This window comes from Drechmeria coniospora, chromosome 01 (genome assembly GCF_001625195.1).
Source record: "Drechmeria coniospora strain ARSEF 6962 chromosome 01, whole genome shotgun sequence".
Classification (NCBI taxonomy): Eukaryota; Fungi; Ascomycota; class Sordariomycetes; order Hypocreales; family Ophiocordycipitaceae; genus Drechmeria; species Drechmeria coniospora.
In genome coordinates, this window is record NC_054389.1 from 2229607 (window position 1) to 2242891 (window position 13285).

Genomic DNA, 13285 nt, shown 5'->3' on the forward strand with positions numbered 1-13285 from the left:
CCCTTCCGGTGCACCGCTTCCTCGACACGACACACACGATGGCGGCACCGACCGAGGCGCAGCTTCAGCACCAGCGACTCATCGAGCAGCTCGACATTCACTCCATCCACAAGTCCTTCCGCAACCCCAACTGGCGGCCCAATCAGCGGCGGAACAAGAACCTCAAAGCCATAGTGGGCGACGCTTCGAGGAAGGAAGCATCTTCCGTCGCCACCCCTCAGGACGGCTCCGGAGCGGCCACGCCGGCCGACGACGGACTGTCGACGAGCGGAACGTCGACACCGGCGACGGCGAACGGCGGCGGCCCCCCTCCGAACCTCGCACAGGCGTCGCGCAGCCTGTCGAAGCTCGTGCTGGAGAAGAGCCTCGTGCTCGACAAGGGCGTCAAGATGGGAACCATGACGGCGCCGAGCGCGACGTATACGAATATCGAGTCGGCGCCGTCGCTGGCGCACTCGAAGCACTACTGCGACGTCACCGGCCTCCCGGCGCCGTACATCGACCCGAAGACGCGGCTGCGATACCACGACAAGGAGATATTCGGCCTCATCCGGGCTCTGCCGCAGCCGGCGACGGAGCTGTACCTCGAGGCGCGAGGCGCCCACACGGTGCTGAAGTGATCAGGCACGGTCGTCGCGTGCAAGAAGCATCGTTGGATGCCGTGCAGGTACGATGCACGACGGAGCTTCGAAGAGCACGGGGCCGGGCCCCGGAGCACTACGGCTACGGCTACGTCGAGGTCTACGTGACGACGACGAGCGAGGAGGAACGACGTGTCCGACCAACAAAGTCAAGCCCCAACTATGCACCCCGAGCCTCTCGGCAGGGGGATGGCAGATGACGCTCCGGCTTAATCGTGATCGAGGAGGTTTGTTCTTTGCCAGGTCGACAGAGTACCGAGACGGTGCGGGAGACACGTCTCAGTTGCCGAAGCGGAGAGCTTGGCCGTCGTGGCATGTGCGAATGGATATTTTCGGGTTTTAGCAAGCAGCGTGGCCAAGTCAAGAATGCGAGCGATAATGCAGGCAACAATGCATTCCCATGACTGCCCTGGCCGTTCTTTGCATGTCCTGCCCGTCCCATCGACGGCCACTTGGCTTCAGAGCGTCTTGAAGAACACATGGCTCTCCGTCGGGGTTCGAGAGACCGCCCCTGGTCGATGACTTTTCCTCGATGGCAGCTGGTAACGCGTATGCGCGGGGGAGCAGGGATAGCTCGAAATGCGAGGCGATGCCATGCTCGAACATGCCAGGACCTGAATGAGCGGCACGACAATGGCATCTCGGTGCGGTGCGGTGCGTGTTCGCGGGTCGAGGTAGGGGAGCAGAGCAATGGGCTAGGTTGGTCGTTGTACTGTGCAGTACGGAGTAGTATACAAGTGGTTGGGGTCTACGTGCAGGCTCGGGAAGCAAAAATTGCAATTTATTCCACCAACTGTTGGTGGGCCCTCGCCTATTACCTACTACCTAGGTAGGTGTACGGCGTACTTGTACTTTACTTAGCAGCATGTACTGTAGGCGTGCTGTTTAATACTTGTACACTGTCATGTGCAGGTACGGAGTATTAATTACTCCGTATTACTTGATACAGGTGCGGAGCACGGAGTCTTACCACAATTTATTACTTGAAAGTTCGCGCCTACTTAAGCACAGTACTTGTTCAGTACTATTCGGAGTAATAATTACAGTGCACACTGTACGTTTTCGTGCACATGTAAAATACCTTCGCAAACAGCAAGTAGGTACAGTAAGTGTATATGAAAGCGTGCTCAACTCTACGATTGGCACTCCGTACAGCATACTGTACAACTACTCCGTACGAGCAGTTGCATGCCGAGTGCGACTATGTTCCGAGTGCGACTGTCCGTACGACTTATTACACTGTATTTGCTCTGAGTACCAACTAGCAAGCAGTCCTTGGACAAGTACCTCAACTAATGCGTCTACAGTATTACGTGTACGAGCGAGTACCTTGGTAGGCAGTAAGCAACTACGTACAAGTAGGCCAGTACTAGCACTGTACAAGTATATGCATTAATACTCGTAATACTTCCGATTATCAGACCGGGTTCTTGTATCTGCCCGGTACTTTGGAGGAGGGCCGTCTGCGGCGTGTTGCTCATGGGAGGTTGTATGGAGTATTAATACCAACCGGGTGATGCTTACAAGTACGGTAGGGTACAGCACAGCATAGCACGGCACAGCACAGCACAGCACAGCACGGCACAGTACAGTACTTACAGTACAGTACTCCGTAGTAGTGCAAAGGTACTGATTGAACACCTAGGCCCGAGAACGGACTACGTACCTGTACTGTTGGTAGGAGGCATCACATTGACACCTCCTGTACGGCGTGAGCCGCGTACAACAAAGTACATGCAAGTATTAATACTGCACTCCGTCCGTACAAGTAAACACCTAGTAGGAGGTACTCGAGCTCCAATTATTCTGCGCCGTCCTAGTATTACAAGTAATCACTGGACAATACAGGTGTACTGCAGCCCGTAGCAGCCCGTAGGCGTAGGCGTCCATGTGCCACTTACAAGTACTGTAGGTACATCGCTTGCACCCCATACTCCGTACACCGTAAGGAGACAATCCAACGTTCACTCATCACAAAAGGCTGCTGGATCCGAAGGTTATTATAAAGAGGACAGGGAGAACATGGTTTAGCCAGGGCAGGGCAGGGCACCTCACTGCCGAGCTCAGGGTACGTAAATGAAAGAATCATTTCCAACGGTTGCGAGCCTCCTTCAATACTGCACAATATCTTGCCGACAGGGGCAGCAAGCGAAGCGACCGGGATGAGCAAGCCAAGTGCCGTTTCTCAAGCCCTCTGCCGGAAGCAAGTACAGCACATGTCATATGCTATTACTCGTACTTGCGCAGTATTATTACCAAGGCAAAGCAGCCTCAAGTCAACCAAATATTACTCATTATCATGGAACACAAAATGCTTGTACTCCGTAATGCCGGGCTTTGTTCGGTACGTGTACGGAGTACTCCGTACAACCATTCCGCATGGACAAGTACTTACGCCTACTTAGTACTCCGTAAGTACACCTGCTTGTAATACAATCATTTACTCCAGTACAGTCTAGATCACCCAGCACTTGCACTGTACTAATTACTAGACGCAAAGCGGCGGTGCGCGTCCAGGCTAAAATGTGGCTTGTGCTACCATTTCGCGCGAACAAGGTGTCCTCGTACCAAAGTAATGGACCGGAGAGACTAGAGTACTCCCGACATGTACTCTCTGCGCGGTACGGAGTATGGAGTGACAAGGATTAATATTGTTAGCCGCTGCCAACTTCTCGTCCATTCTTGCGACAAGACGACTCGCAAGTAATATTTGTATGCCCACAAACTAAACCACCTTCATCACCCTCACCTCCCCCCACGTCGTGCTCGGAGATAGCAAAACGGTACCTTTTCTGGGAAAGCAAAAGCCGCCATCATGTCCATGTGGCTTTCCGACACGCAAAGTACGTCCCCTCGCTCGCCGCTGACGGTCTAAACCGTGCCATCGGGCGCGCACCTGGTCGGCCAAGCGACCGTCATCGTGGTTCCGGATGCTAACGCCGTCTGGCAGAGATTGGGGTGGTGTTCTGCTCTGGCGGTAGGTATGCGCCCGGCATGGAGCTACGGCCCGTCGCCGCCACGGGTGCTGACGGAATCCCTCGCAGGAGGCTTGTTCCTCGTCGGAGGAGTGATGCTGTTCTTTGACCGCGCCATGTAAATGATCAAGCCCCCGTTCCCCGAAGGCAAAGCCGATGGCAGGATGGATCCCGTGGCTGACCATGCTTCTTCCCTTCACTAGGCTCGCGATGGGAAACGTGCGAACCCTTGACGGCCGCCCTCTCCCCAAGCCATGCCGACCTCCCTTGCGCTGACGCCGCGTGTGACAGATTCTCTTCCTCATCGGACTCACAATCATCATCGGCCCGCAAAAAACCCTCTTTTTCTTCGCGCGGAAACAAAAAGCAAAGGGAACGGCGGCCTTCTTCGCCGGCCTCGCCTTGATCCTCATGAGGTGGACCTTGATCGGTTTCTTCATCGAGCTCTACGGCATCTTCGTCCTGTTTGGCGATTTCCTCGGCACAATCGCCGGCTTCGCGCGAGGGATACCCGGCATCGGCCCGTACATTGGTGTCGTCGTGGACAGGTCCGGCTTGGGACGCAGAAACGCCGAGCTGCCCGTATGAGAGGTACGGGGCAGGCGGTGTGAGGGAGCACGACGGCCACGCTGGTCCGAAATCGCCCGAACCGGAGAACCGCGACGGACCGACGGCGTGACGACGGCGTGACGACGGCGGGCGGACGGGATGCAAAACGGCAGATGAATGGATGCGACGGAGCCAAAAGGCGCATCCGTCATTACGAAAGACACCATGGAGGGCGCCATGATTGATTTGTACAATACTCTGCGAGAAAGCCCTGGGCGGAGCTTGGGTCGAGAGCCCGTAAAGGCCAGTCTCTCGCGACCTTGACGCAGAATCCACACTCGGTTGGTCATTGTGGATGGCTGATTTGGATCAGTCCCGACACGAGGGAGCGCTTTGGTTTGAAATTCTTGGTGCTTGAAACGACGTCTTCTCCATCCCACCCGAGGACGGTCAAGAAAGCAGCCGAGGATCGACTTGCATCCCACCATGACGCTGGCTATCCCAGCAATCTATCTGGTCGAGTATTGTCGTGCGTCAGCGGCGTCTCTGCACCGACCCCATCTTGTCTGCACCGTCCGCCTCCCCGATACGGAGGCCAGTGTGATGTGTCTCGCACGCGACTCCCCGTTCAGTAGCCCTGCTTGACGAGGTAGTCGGCCAACACCTCGACGGTCGAGGATGCGTTACCGGCCACTTGGGTCTCGCCGTGGTGGCCGACGACGATGGCCTGCTTGGTCTTGGCGACGCAGACGCCGAGACGGCCCTGAAAGGATCGTTGGTGCGTCAGCATTTAACCTCTTAGGTGACTTGTACCGAGGGCTCACGAACCGCTCGTGCGTAGATGGATCGATCTTCCGCACGCGCCATGACGTATCGTTCGCCGCCGATGTAGAGGCCATCAGCAAAGGCCTTGTCCTTGGCCGCTGCGTCCCCGCCAACAATGGCCGCTATGGCCTTCATCTCCTCGGGCTTGAGCTTTTTTGGGGCGCGCCTTCTGTATCAGTCTCGGCTGCAGCACGTCCGACGAGAGGGTTGCGTTGAAAAGTACCTGAAATCCCTCCGAGGCGGCCCAGACACTGTCGCCGGCCGCGCTGATGATGGCGCCCTTGTCGACGTGGCCGCTGCCAACCAAGCTGTGTGCCGGGGCGGCATTAGCAACGACGGCCCATTTGTTGTTCCATTTTCACATCGTCGTCACGCGAGAGGCTGTTCGTTACCTGGAGTCGATGTACGCTGCCAAGTGCGGTGGTGTCAGCCACGGCCACGCTCGTCAAGTTTTGTCGCCGAGGAGGGGGTCCGCGGAGTTGGGGTACTTGCCTTGCCACGACATGATTGCTGGGAGGGGGTTGGCGGCAAGGGCAGGAAGGCCACAACGGGGGTATGTGGAAAGGAAGAAGGATGAAGAGGAGCTGCAAATGGATTTCGCTCTCGTCGAGGTAGAGTCGTCGTCGGAAGGGCAGGTTGGGGGCGCGCGGTTACGTGAGAGATGAGGATGTTGCTGGTGGCGGCGAATTTAGCTTCTTGTACTCCGTATTACTCTGCACTCCGTATTCCGTCTCCTGGTCATGGGTAGGAAGGTAGTACATTCAGGTACTAGGTACTGTACTTTTAATACCCGTCAACTTGCGTACAGCTCTAGGTACCGGGGAGACGAATGCAAGTACCTTTGCTGGGAGGAAATACTCCGCTTACCGAGTTCCGTTCACTGCGGCGACGCCAAGGTGCTGGAGTTCCTCGCTGCAGTTTTTCAAAGGAGGGGTACGGCAGCAACACCTCCACACCAAGCACACAGTACGGTACACGTATTAATTACTGCAAATGTATCCCGTACTTGGGAGGGAGCACTATTATTTGTTGCCCCGCCATCGTGACCTCTGTCCGTACCGCTACGTACTGTAGTGCCGTTGCGCTGCCGCACCATAAGTACATGCACTTTACAGTTCGGTCGCCGAGGCAGCCACTGCTCTGTACAGTACGTTAGTACGGTTCACTTACGGGTGGGGGGGGGTTCGAGCTGTGAACTCCTACAGTGCTATAGCCTCTGTACCTTAGTGCCACTAGGTACTAGCAAGGTACCTGTATCCGGTACTTAGGTACTATCCTGCTAGAGCGCAGGGCAAAATTACCTAGTAGTAATACTCCGTACTTACTATGAGTAGTATTACCTAATACAACGCAAAGGCGCTTTCACTCTGCCCCCAATGGAAGTAAACTCCAATCCGAGGCACGAAACAGCCTGGACCACGTAAATACCAGCACACAGACCATATCTGCCTGGTACTAGCCGTGTATACCACCTCTCAACAGGTACACTCTGGTGCTTGTGGTTATTATTGTCGACTTGCTACTAGCTAGCTACCTGTAAGTGCCTGCAGATGCCAATGCTAAATGCTCGTGTCGACTGCTTTCACCTCTGCGCACGGAGCTGCTGCCTCCTTGGAAAACGCTTCACATCTGCCTCAAGGCGAGAGGGATTTCTCGACGGTACTCCGTATAACGCACACTATTCCGCAATGCCAGCTACACTGAGATGCATTCACATGGACAAGGGTGGCCTTGCTTGGGAAGCAAGTGACAAGGAAGTCGAGGAATGGGGTCGCTGCACAATGCCGAGACGTACCGTGGCATTGCCAATCTGATTTTGAAGTGCATTTGCAGACCAAGTGAGGCCGTGGAGCTCTACAGGCCTATGCGAGGCAGGCAAAACGTCTTTGTCGGCTGGAATTCAAGAATGGCACGTCAGCTGCCATGAGTATTCATTTGGAGATTCATCGACGTTCCTTGTGTTGGGAAGAATAAGCTGGAGATGATCTGGAAAGACTTGAGCTCCTGTCGGAAGGCGAGTCGGCTGCGATAAGTAGTTCGTCGAGATGAATATGCAAGAATCGAGAGCGAGAGAGCTGGTTGGATGGGACGAGCGAAAGAGAAGGGCGCGGTGACGAAGATAGCCAAGGTGAGGGAGTACGCTCACGACCAACTGCTACTAGAAATAGATGCTTACCGGCACTGGTTTGTATCCACATATCATTCGACAGCCTTTCGTTCAGAAATCGATTCGTCCTCTTTCAGCCGTACTCCATTCTCGATGCTCTTGGTCATGACACCATGCCGGCGTAGGTATCGAGCTTTTTGGAGCGTTCATTTGCAGGCACGACAACTTCACTTCGTCTCCGCATGCCCAATTGAGGGCAGGAACAGCTTCCGGCAAGAACATGTCAGAATTCACTCCCTTCTGCTGCGAATAAACAGTACCGTACCCAAAGGGTGGTTCCTATCTCCGCCAGAGATGTACTCTGCAAGGAATATTACTGGCGACGCAACGAATCGGTAGCTTCAAGAACGCTAGTGTCCATTCATAACATGGATGGCATCGACCAGCAACAGGTGTGCAATAATACTTTGTACAGTACTTGTATGTATCGGCACGAATGGCCGCAGGAAGGAAGCGCTTGCCTGCTACTACGGAGGAAGAAACACGCGTCATACTACTCCGTAGTAGGTGAAGGAATTGCTCATGCTTGCACTACTTAGAATGGGCGCGTGTGAGTATTATTATTACAGCACACGACCTACATATACCTAGGGGGAATTACGGAGCGTTGATCTGAAACTGCCCCTCCAACTCTGGTGCTGAATAATGACCTCTAGTGCTGCGTACTAGTGGTGTCCAAAGGCGCTAATAACACGCTTAGTGGCATCGAGGGTTCGACAAGGGACGTTGGTGGCCGTCTTGCCGAGAAAGGGAAGGATGTGGTCCAGGACGGCAGGTCCACCAGGCGTTCCTGCTTACTCAGGCTTCCCTCAAGCCCACTTAGAATCCGGCAAGGACGACAACTGGAAGGAAGTCAGTACGGAGTAATACTTGTAAAGTACAGTACATGCACGGAGCAGGTGGGCAGTAATACAAGTAAGTACTACTCCGTACATACATAGGTACTCGTAAGTGTACTGTAATGTAATTGAAAGTATATGTAAATTACTGTAGTGTGCTCCGTAGCTGTAAGTATTCATCCGTACTTGCTTGCACTTAGTTGTACAGCACTACTGTAGGTATCTACAGTAGGTAGAGTAGGTACATACGCCGATGTACCAACTTGCCTTCCTATTCTCATACAATCCTTGAAGTACAGTGCTTGTACGGAGTACATAGGAGTATTACTCCGTAAACACTTACTCGTACCCTCACAAACATGTACTTGTACTTAAGTACTCGTACTCGTTCTGTAAGTGTGCGCGTGTGGCACAAACCCTCAATTCGCTTCCTTCAAAGTCCTCCCTGGAGCCCTTTTTTTCAGGCTCTGCGAATTACTTGCCGCATCGCGAGCCTCGTCACGGCTGCGACGCGTCTGGTCTTGAGCACTGCAGGTCCCCTCCTCAGCCCACCGCGTTCCCCCCTTGCGCGAGCTCATGAAGACGGTCACTAGTGGCATGACGCAGGCCAGGTTCCCGAAACCTCCAACGGCCGACGAAACACCTTGGGCCCCCTTAAGCAAGGGTCATTCCCATCGGCTCTTAGTACGAGTGGCTAGTCCTCAGCCAGACTCCGGCGACGACTACCGTAATTACTTACTTGCTGTGCCTACTTGTACTTGCACCAAACTAATAAGTACTTACACATGTACGGAGTACAGTGTACATGCACACCGAATCGCGGATGAAGATGCAGGCAAGCAAGTAGGTACGTGTACTTGTACATGTGTGCAAGCAAGTACACATGCTAGCACTCCCAAGTACATGTACTGCTACATGCACACCTCAATCTACACCAGTACAACGGGAGGAGTCCCTGCCAGGCTACGGCATGGATCTTCATCCTATCAACATCAAACGACAGGCCTTGCTAGAGCCCGAGAGATTGCGAGTACGACGATTTCGTCAAGTACATGCAAAGTACTAGCATTCTCGTACGACCATGTCATTACCTGCGTCAGCCGCTTCCTGCACCCCATGGGTGGAGGGGGTGTAGCGAACCCAAGAAACGCGAGAAAGTGCCGTCTTCAGCGGCCGCACCAAGCAGGGACCCAGGCATGAATGTGCGGCCTCGATACCGACAAACATGTACTAATGACTTGCTGTACAACTTCAGTAAGTAGTCCTGTATGGAGTACTTGCTACGAGTGCCGACGAACGGTATGGGATATGGAGCAGGTGTACTCCGTACTCCGTACGGGATATGCAGCCAAATGGAATTCGCTCATTGCCCCCCCTCCCCAGGGTCGTCCACGGTACATGTCGCGTCGATTCCTTGTCGCACCTGTCTTCTTGCATTCAGATGGCGCCAATATCATGACATTCAGTCCCCGTTCCCATCAATTTCACAGCTTGCCAGCTCCTCCAACGCCTTGCCGACCTTGTACCCTTAACCACACCGGTCTCGAGTCCTGGCCATTCTTTGCCAACCACCTCGACCTCCCAACCCATCCGTCGATGCGAACCATCATCACCTCGACGAGTACCGGGTACGCTGCATATGTTGACCCTCGGCCGGTTTGCGGGATGACGAGGGGTGTCCGCCAGTATCTGTCGCAGTTCTGACTCCCCTGCGTTCCATCTTGTTCGTTCGCAGCAAGCACTACTTGTACCGCAAGATGCCCCCCTCATATACTCTTCATCCGAGAACAGCAGAGATGGACGGCTCGTCCAGAATACCCTCGACTCTCGCTCGGTCCTTGTCCGTCGTCGAGCCCCGGCACAAGACTGCCAACCTCCCAATCATGTCCCGCCGGCTCCCAACCATGAGACTGCCCACGGACCCCATACCGGAATCTGATGGCCGTGCCAGGACTCAGGCCTCGGATTCCAAAATGGCGCCCCGTGAACTGCGGACGCCAGGAAACGTCCAGAGATACCACAGACCCCTCCGCGCCGAGTCGTTGCTGTTGGACTCGACTCCTGGCAGCCCGGTTGCCGATATCTCGACCGGCTCCAACCACGACTCGACGGACGAAGGCCCAGAAACAGGAATCATTGCCATCGGCATGGCTTTGGGAAGCCCAACCCACCCACCCAACCAGACGATCGCAGCCTGGCCATACCACCCCGTGGCCACCCCCGCTGCCCACGGTGCGGACCCGGCCGAGGAAGTGCTGCCAAAGGAGAAACACCGGAAATGGACGATATTTGGACGATCAAAGTCGAAGCGAGAGAGGAGAAATTATGATGACGCGCAGGAAGCCTCGTCGGCAGCCTCCGCTCCATTAACCCTCTTGGCCCGGAGTTGTTCCACCACGGCTGGACATGGCCCCCTCCGAGAAAACGAGGGAAAGCCAAAGATGGATGCTTCGACGCTGGAAAACCTCGCACACCCAGGCTACAAAACCATCAAGAGATCGAACACGGCACCGATGAGGGACAGGCGCCCGCCGCCGGTTCCTCGCACCCAGATGCCGCCCCAACCACCCCCCAAGGACGCCATGGCACGCACGCCCACATCCGCCTCAGCCGGTAGGACCAGGCAGCGCCGCACTCGACTTGGTGAGCCCTTGCTGCACGTCGACATTCCCACCTGCTCGATGGATCGATACAGCGTCATGTTTGGCGACCTGATTCATCTCAAAAGCCCCATGTTGGCATGCAACCAGGCCACCTACGATCGGGTCATCACCGCCTCGGAGGGAGTCGCCGACACGCGGAACACTGCGGTCCGGATGCCATCCCGTAACGCCTCGGTCGCCCCGGCCGCCCCGGCGCCGAGACCGTCGCCGATTCAGACTGGGGCTCGCGTGACGGAGAGCAAATCTCCTTCGTCATCGCGAGCGAGGTCCAACACCAGCCCAGCTGTGCTGCCCTCGCCCGTGCAGGCCACGTTTGATGCCGCGCAGTGGTCCAAGGAGCAAGCGGGAACGAGACACATTGCAAAATCTACCCGCCAGAGCAAGGACCTGCACGACAAAGGAAAGGACAACCCGATTCCCGCTGATCGATCTCTCCTCATATCCAAGTTCCACCGCCCGACCTCGACTCAGCAGAACAAGGCTTCTCGCGCGTCGTCGGTATCGACGCCCCCCGGCTCCGGTACCGACAATGACCATGCCCACATTCGCATCGTGTGCCCGGACATCAAGGAGGTTTCCTTGTCTACCTGGAACACGGCTCACCCTCCCGCCGCAGAATCTATTCCTCATTCGCTCGTCTCCGAACGTGGACGAGCCCTGCCGCGCCCCGCTGCGGGTGCTGGCAAGTCCAAAGCTTCGGAGCAGGACTCCATGAATGCAGGACAGGATACCATCGAGGTCTCGATTGCCAGAAAGGTCAGCGTATCCCGGCAGCAACGTGCACTTCTCGCGCCCCTGAAGCCGCATGCACATGAGAAGCAGAAGCGGCGCACCAACGAGAGGAAGAACGGCGTGGCCCGCCTGATCGACCTGAAGCAAAGCCCTGTTTCGTGAACGGCAGTCCACCGCAACAGTGAGCGCGTCACCGTCGAGAGGACCTGATTTCCTCGTCCCTTCTCGCGGTGCGAGATGAGATATCCCTGTTGCGCGTTGCGGCATGCATGGCTGGATGCGATAGCGTTGGTGTGGACACGGCAGGATGCCCGGCTTATCCTTTCGTTCTGCTGTTGACTGATGGTCGATTTGGTCTGGTACCGTCTCTTGGACTACGAAACCGCAGAATAATCATGAATGAGCAGTTGCCGATGCTGGCGTGATCAAGATGTGCATCGCCCGGGCATTGCTGAACCCTTATCTCTATACCATTCCATTACTATAATTTATTGTTCCCTCGTCCACGCTTCCGCCTCGCCGGAACGACCACCTCGCAACCTGACAACGTCCACCCGCCAAGCGGCGTCCCATCCATCTTCGCGACTGAATTGTACTTGTGAAGCAGTGTGAAATGCCTCGAATAAAGGAATGTGAATGACACCAAATGTGAATGATTGGTGGAATGCGACGCCGAAGCGCTCGGGCCAATCGTGTTGCTACATGTGTACAACCGGCCGGCCCCCAAAGACGGAATCGACGGCGAGACCAATGTCCAACGCCAAAAGGATGGGCAGCGAGTTGCCATCACATCAGTATGCAGCAAGAATTTTGCTTCTTGGCTTGCTCTACGGCAGGTCAGCACGAGCAGCTTCATCGGTGGGGGGTTGGACGACGGCGTACGATAAAACATTTTGCTCTGGGAGCTCAGGCCGTCGCTCTTGGCCACCAAGTCATCAATCTTCTCGCCACGCTGCAGCACACTCTCGATGGTCTTGTGAAGCACAATCTTGGTCTCGTCGAGCTCCTTCTGGATCTTCATGATGCTGTCGGCCTGCTGGGGATCCTGGTACTTTGTGAGATACTCCTTGAGCTCTGGCATGGCAATCTGAGGCTGGCCAGTGGCCCAGGAGGTGCGTGGGTTCTTGGAGAGAAATTCATCGACGCATTTACTCAGGAGCTGATGGGCGACGAGGGCGGGATATTGGTGGTCGGAGATGATGATGCCGCAGATCCCCTCGGTGCGACCGTAGGCGTGGAAGGTGTAGTCTATCGGCGTGAGCGTCCCGTCCTCTCCCCAGCGCGCACACTTCGGTGCTCGGGGTGGGGGTATGTGGTCCGAAAGCATGTGCACACACCTTGCTCCTCCACATCTTGTCGCTGGCCAGCCTTGGTGCGCTCGGCAACGGTCTTTGCGAAGAGGGTCATGAACTCGGCATAGCTGCGAGAGAGTGCGCGGCCAGAGTCAGCAAGCGAAGCACCAGCGAAGCACCAAAGGGATAGGGCAGGCCGAAGGGTATGCGGGCGACGGGGAGGACGGACTTGTTGCGGGTGAAGCGCGAGTATGCGCTCAGCTCTTTCTCGGCGACGATTTCGTGCGCAGGCTTGCCTTCGTTCCGGATGATCTGGCCGCCCGGCAGGGTCAGCGGGGATGCCGGGGAGGATGGGCTGAGGGATGCGGATAGGTGGATGGATGGATGGTTGGATGGATGGGCGAGGAGGACATACGCCGATGTAGTGCAGCTTCATGGTGAGGGTCGGCTCTGGTCGGCTCGCGCTCGCGCTCGGTGTGGAGATGGGGCAAGTATGCGGGATGGACGGGCGGTCGTCGTGTCCGTGGCCGAGAAACTGGTTCGTCGATGGCGGTTGGGCACGCGGCGGCGGAAGGGTTGACTGGTGCGATGACGATGGACGG

General features: G+C 55.8%; 4 protein-coding genes across 4 annotated transcripts; 2 read left to right on the plus strand and 2 right to left on the minus strand.

The window, feature by feature from the left end:
- Window positions 1-38: 38 nt before the first annotated feature.
- Window positions 39-620, plus strand: DCS_00609 (uncharacterized protein; the record flags this gene model as incomplete). Its single annotated transcript, XM_040797948.1, has 1 exon — window positions 39-620. One exon carries the CDS (start codon window positions 39-41, stop codon window positions 618-620), a length of 582 nt encoding a protein of 193 aa, XP_040658831.1.
- A 4173-nt stretch (window positions 621-4793) lies between these two features.
- DCS_00610 (putative profilin) lies at window positions 4794-5495 on the minus strand (the record flags this gene model as incomplete). The annotated part of the gene is made up of 4 exons (XM_040797949.1): window positions 4794-4928; window positions 4994-5140; window positions 5214-5298; window positions 5479-5495. The coding sequence occupies 4 exons, from the start codon at window positions 5493-5495 to the stop codon at window positions 4794-4796; spliced, it is 384 nt and encodes a 127-aa protein (XP_040658832.1).
- Window positions 5496-9753: 4258 nt separating this feature from the next.
- DCS_00611 (uncharacterized protein) lies at window positions 9754-11553 on the plus strand (the record flags this gene model as incomplete). The annotated part of the gene is made up of 1 exon (XM_040797950.1): window positions 9754-11553. One exon carries the CDS (start codon window positions 9754-9756, stop codon window positions 11551-11553), a length of 1800 nt encoding a protein of 599 aa, XP_040658833.1.
- Window positions 11554-12177: 624 nt separating this feature from the next.
- On the minus strand, window positions 12178-13119 carry DCS_00612 (uncharacterized protein; the record flags this gene model as incomplete). The annotated part of the gene is made up of 5 exons (XM_040797951.1): window positions 12178-12218; window positions 12274-12639; window positions 12729-12811; window positions 12913-12995; window positions 13099-13119. The coding sequence occupies 5 exons, from the start codon at window positions 13117-13119 to the stop codon at window positions 12178-12180; spliced, it is 594 nt and encodes a 197-aa protein (XP_040658834.1).
- Window positions 13120-13285: the final 166 nt, after the last annotated feature.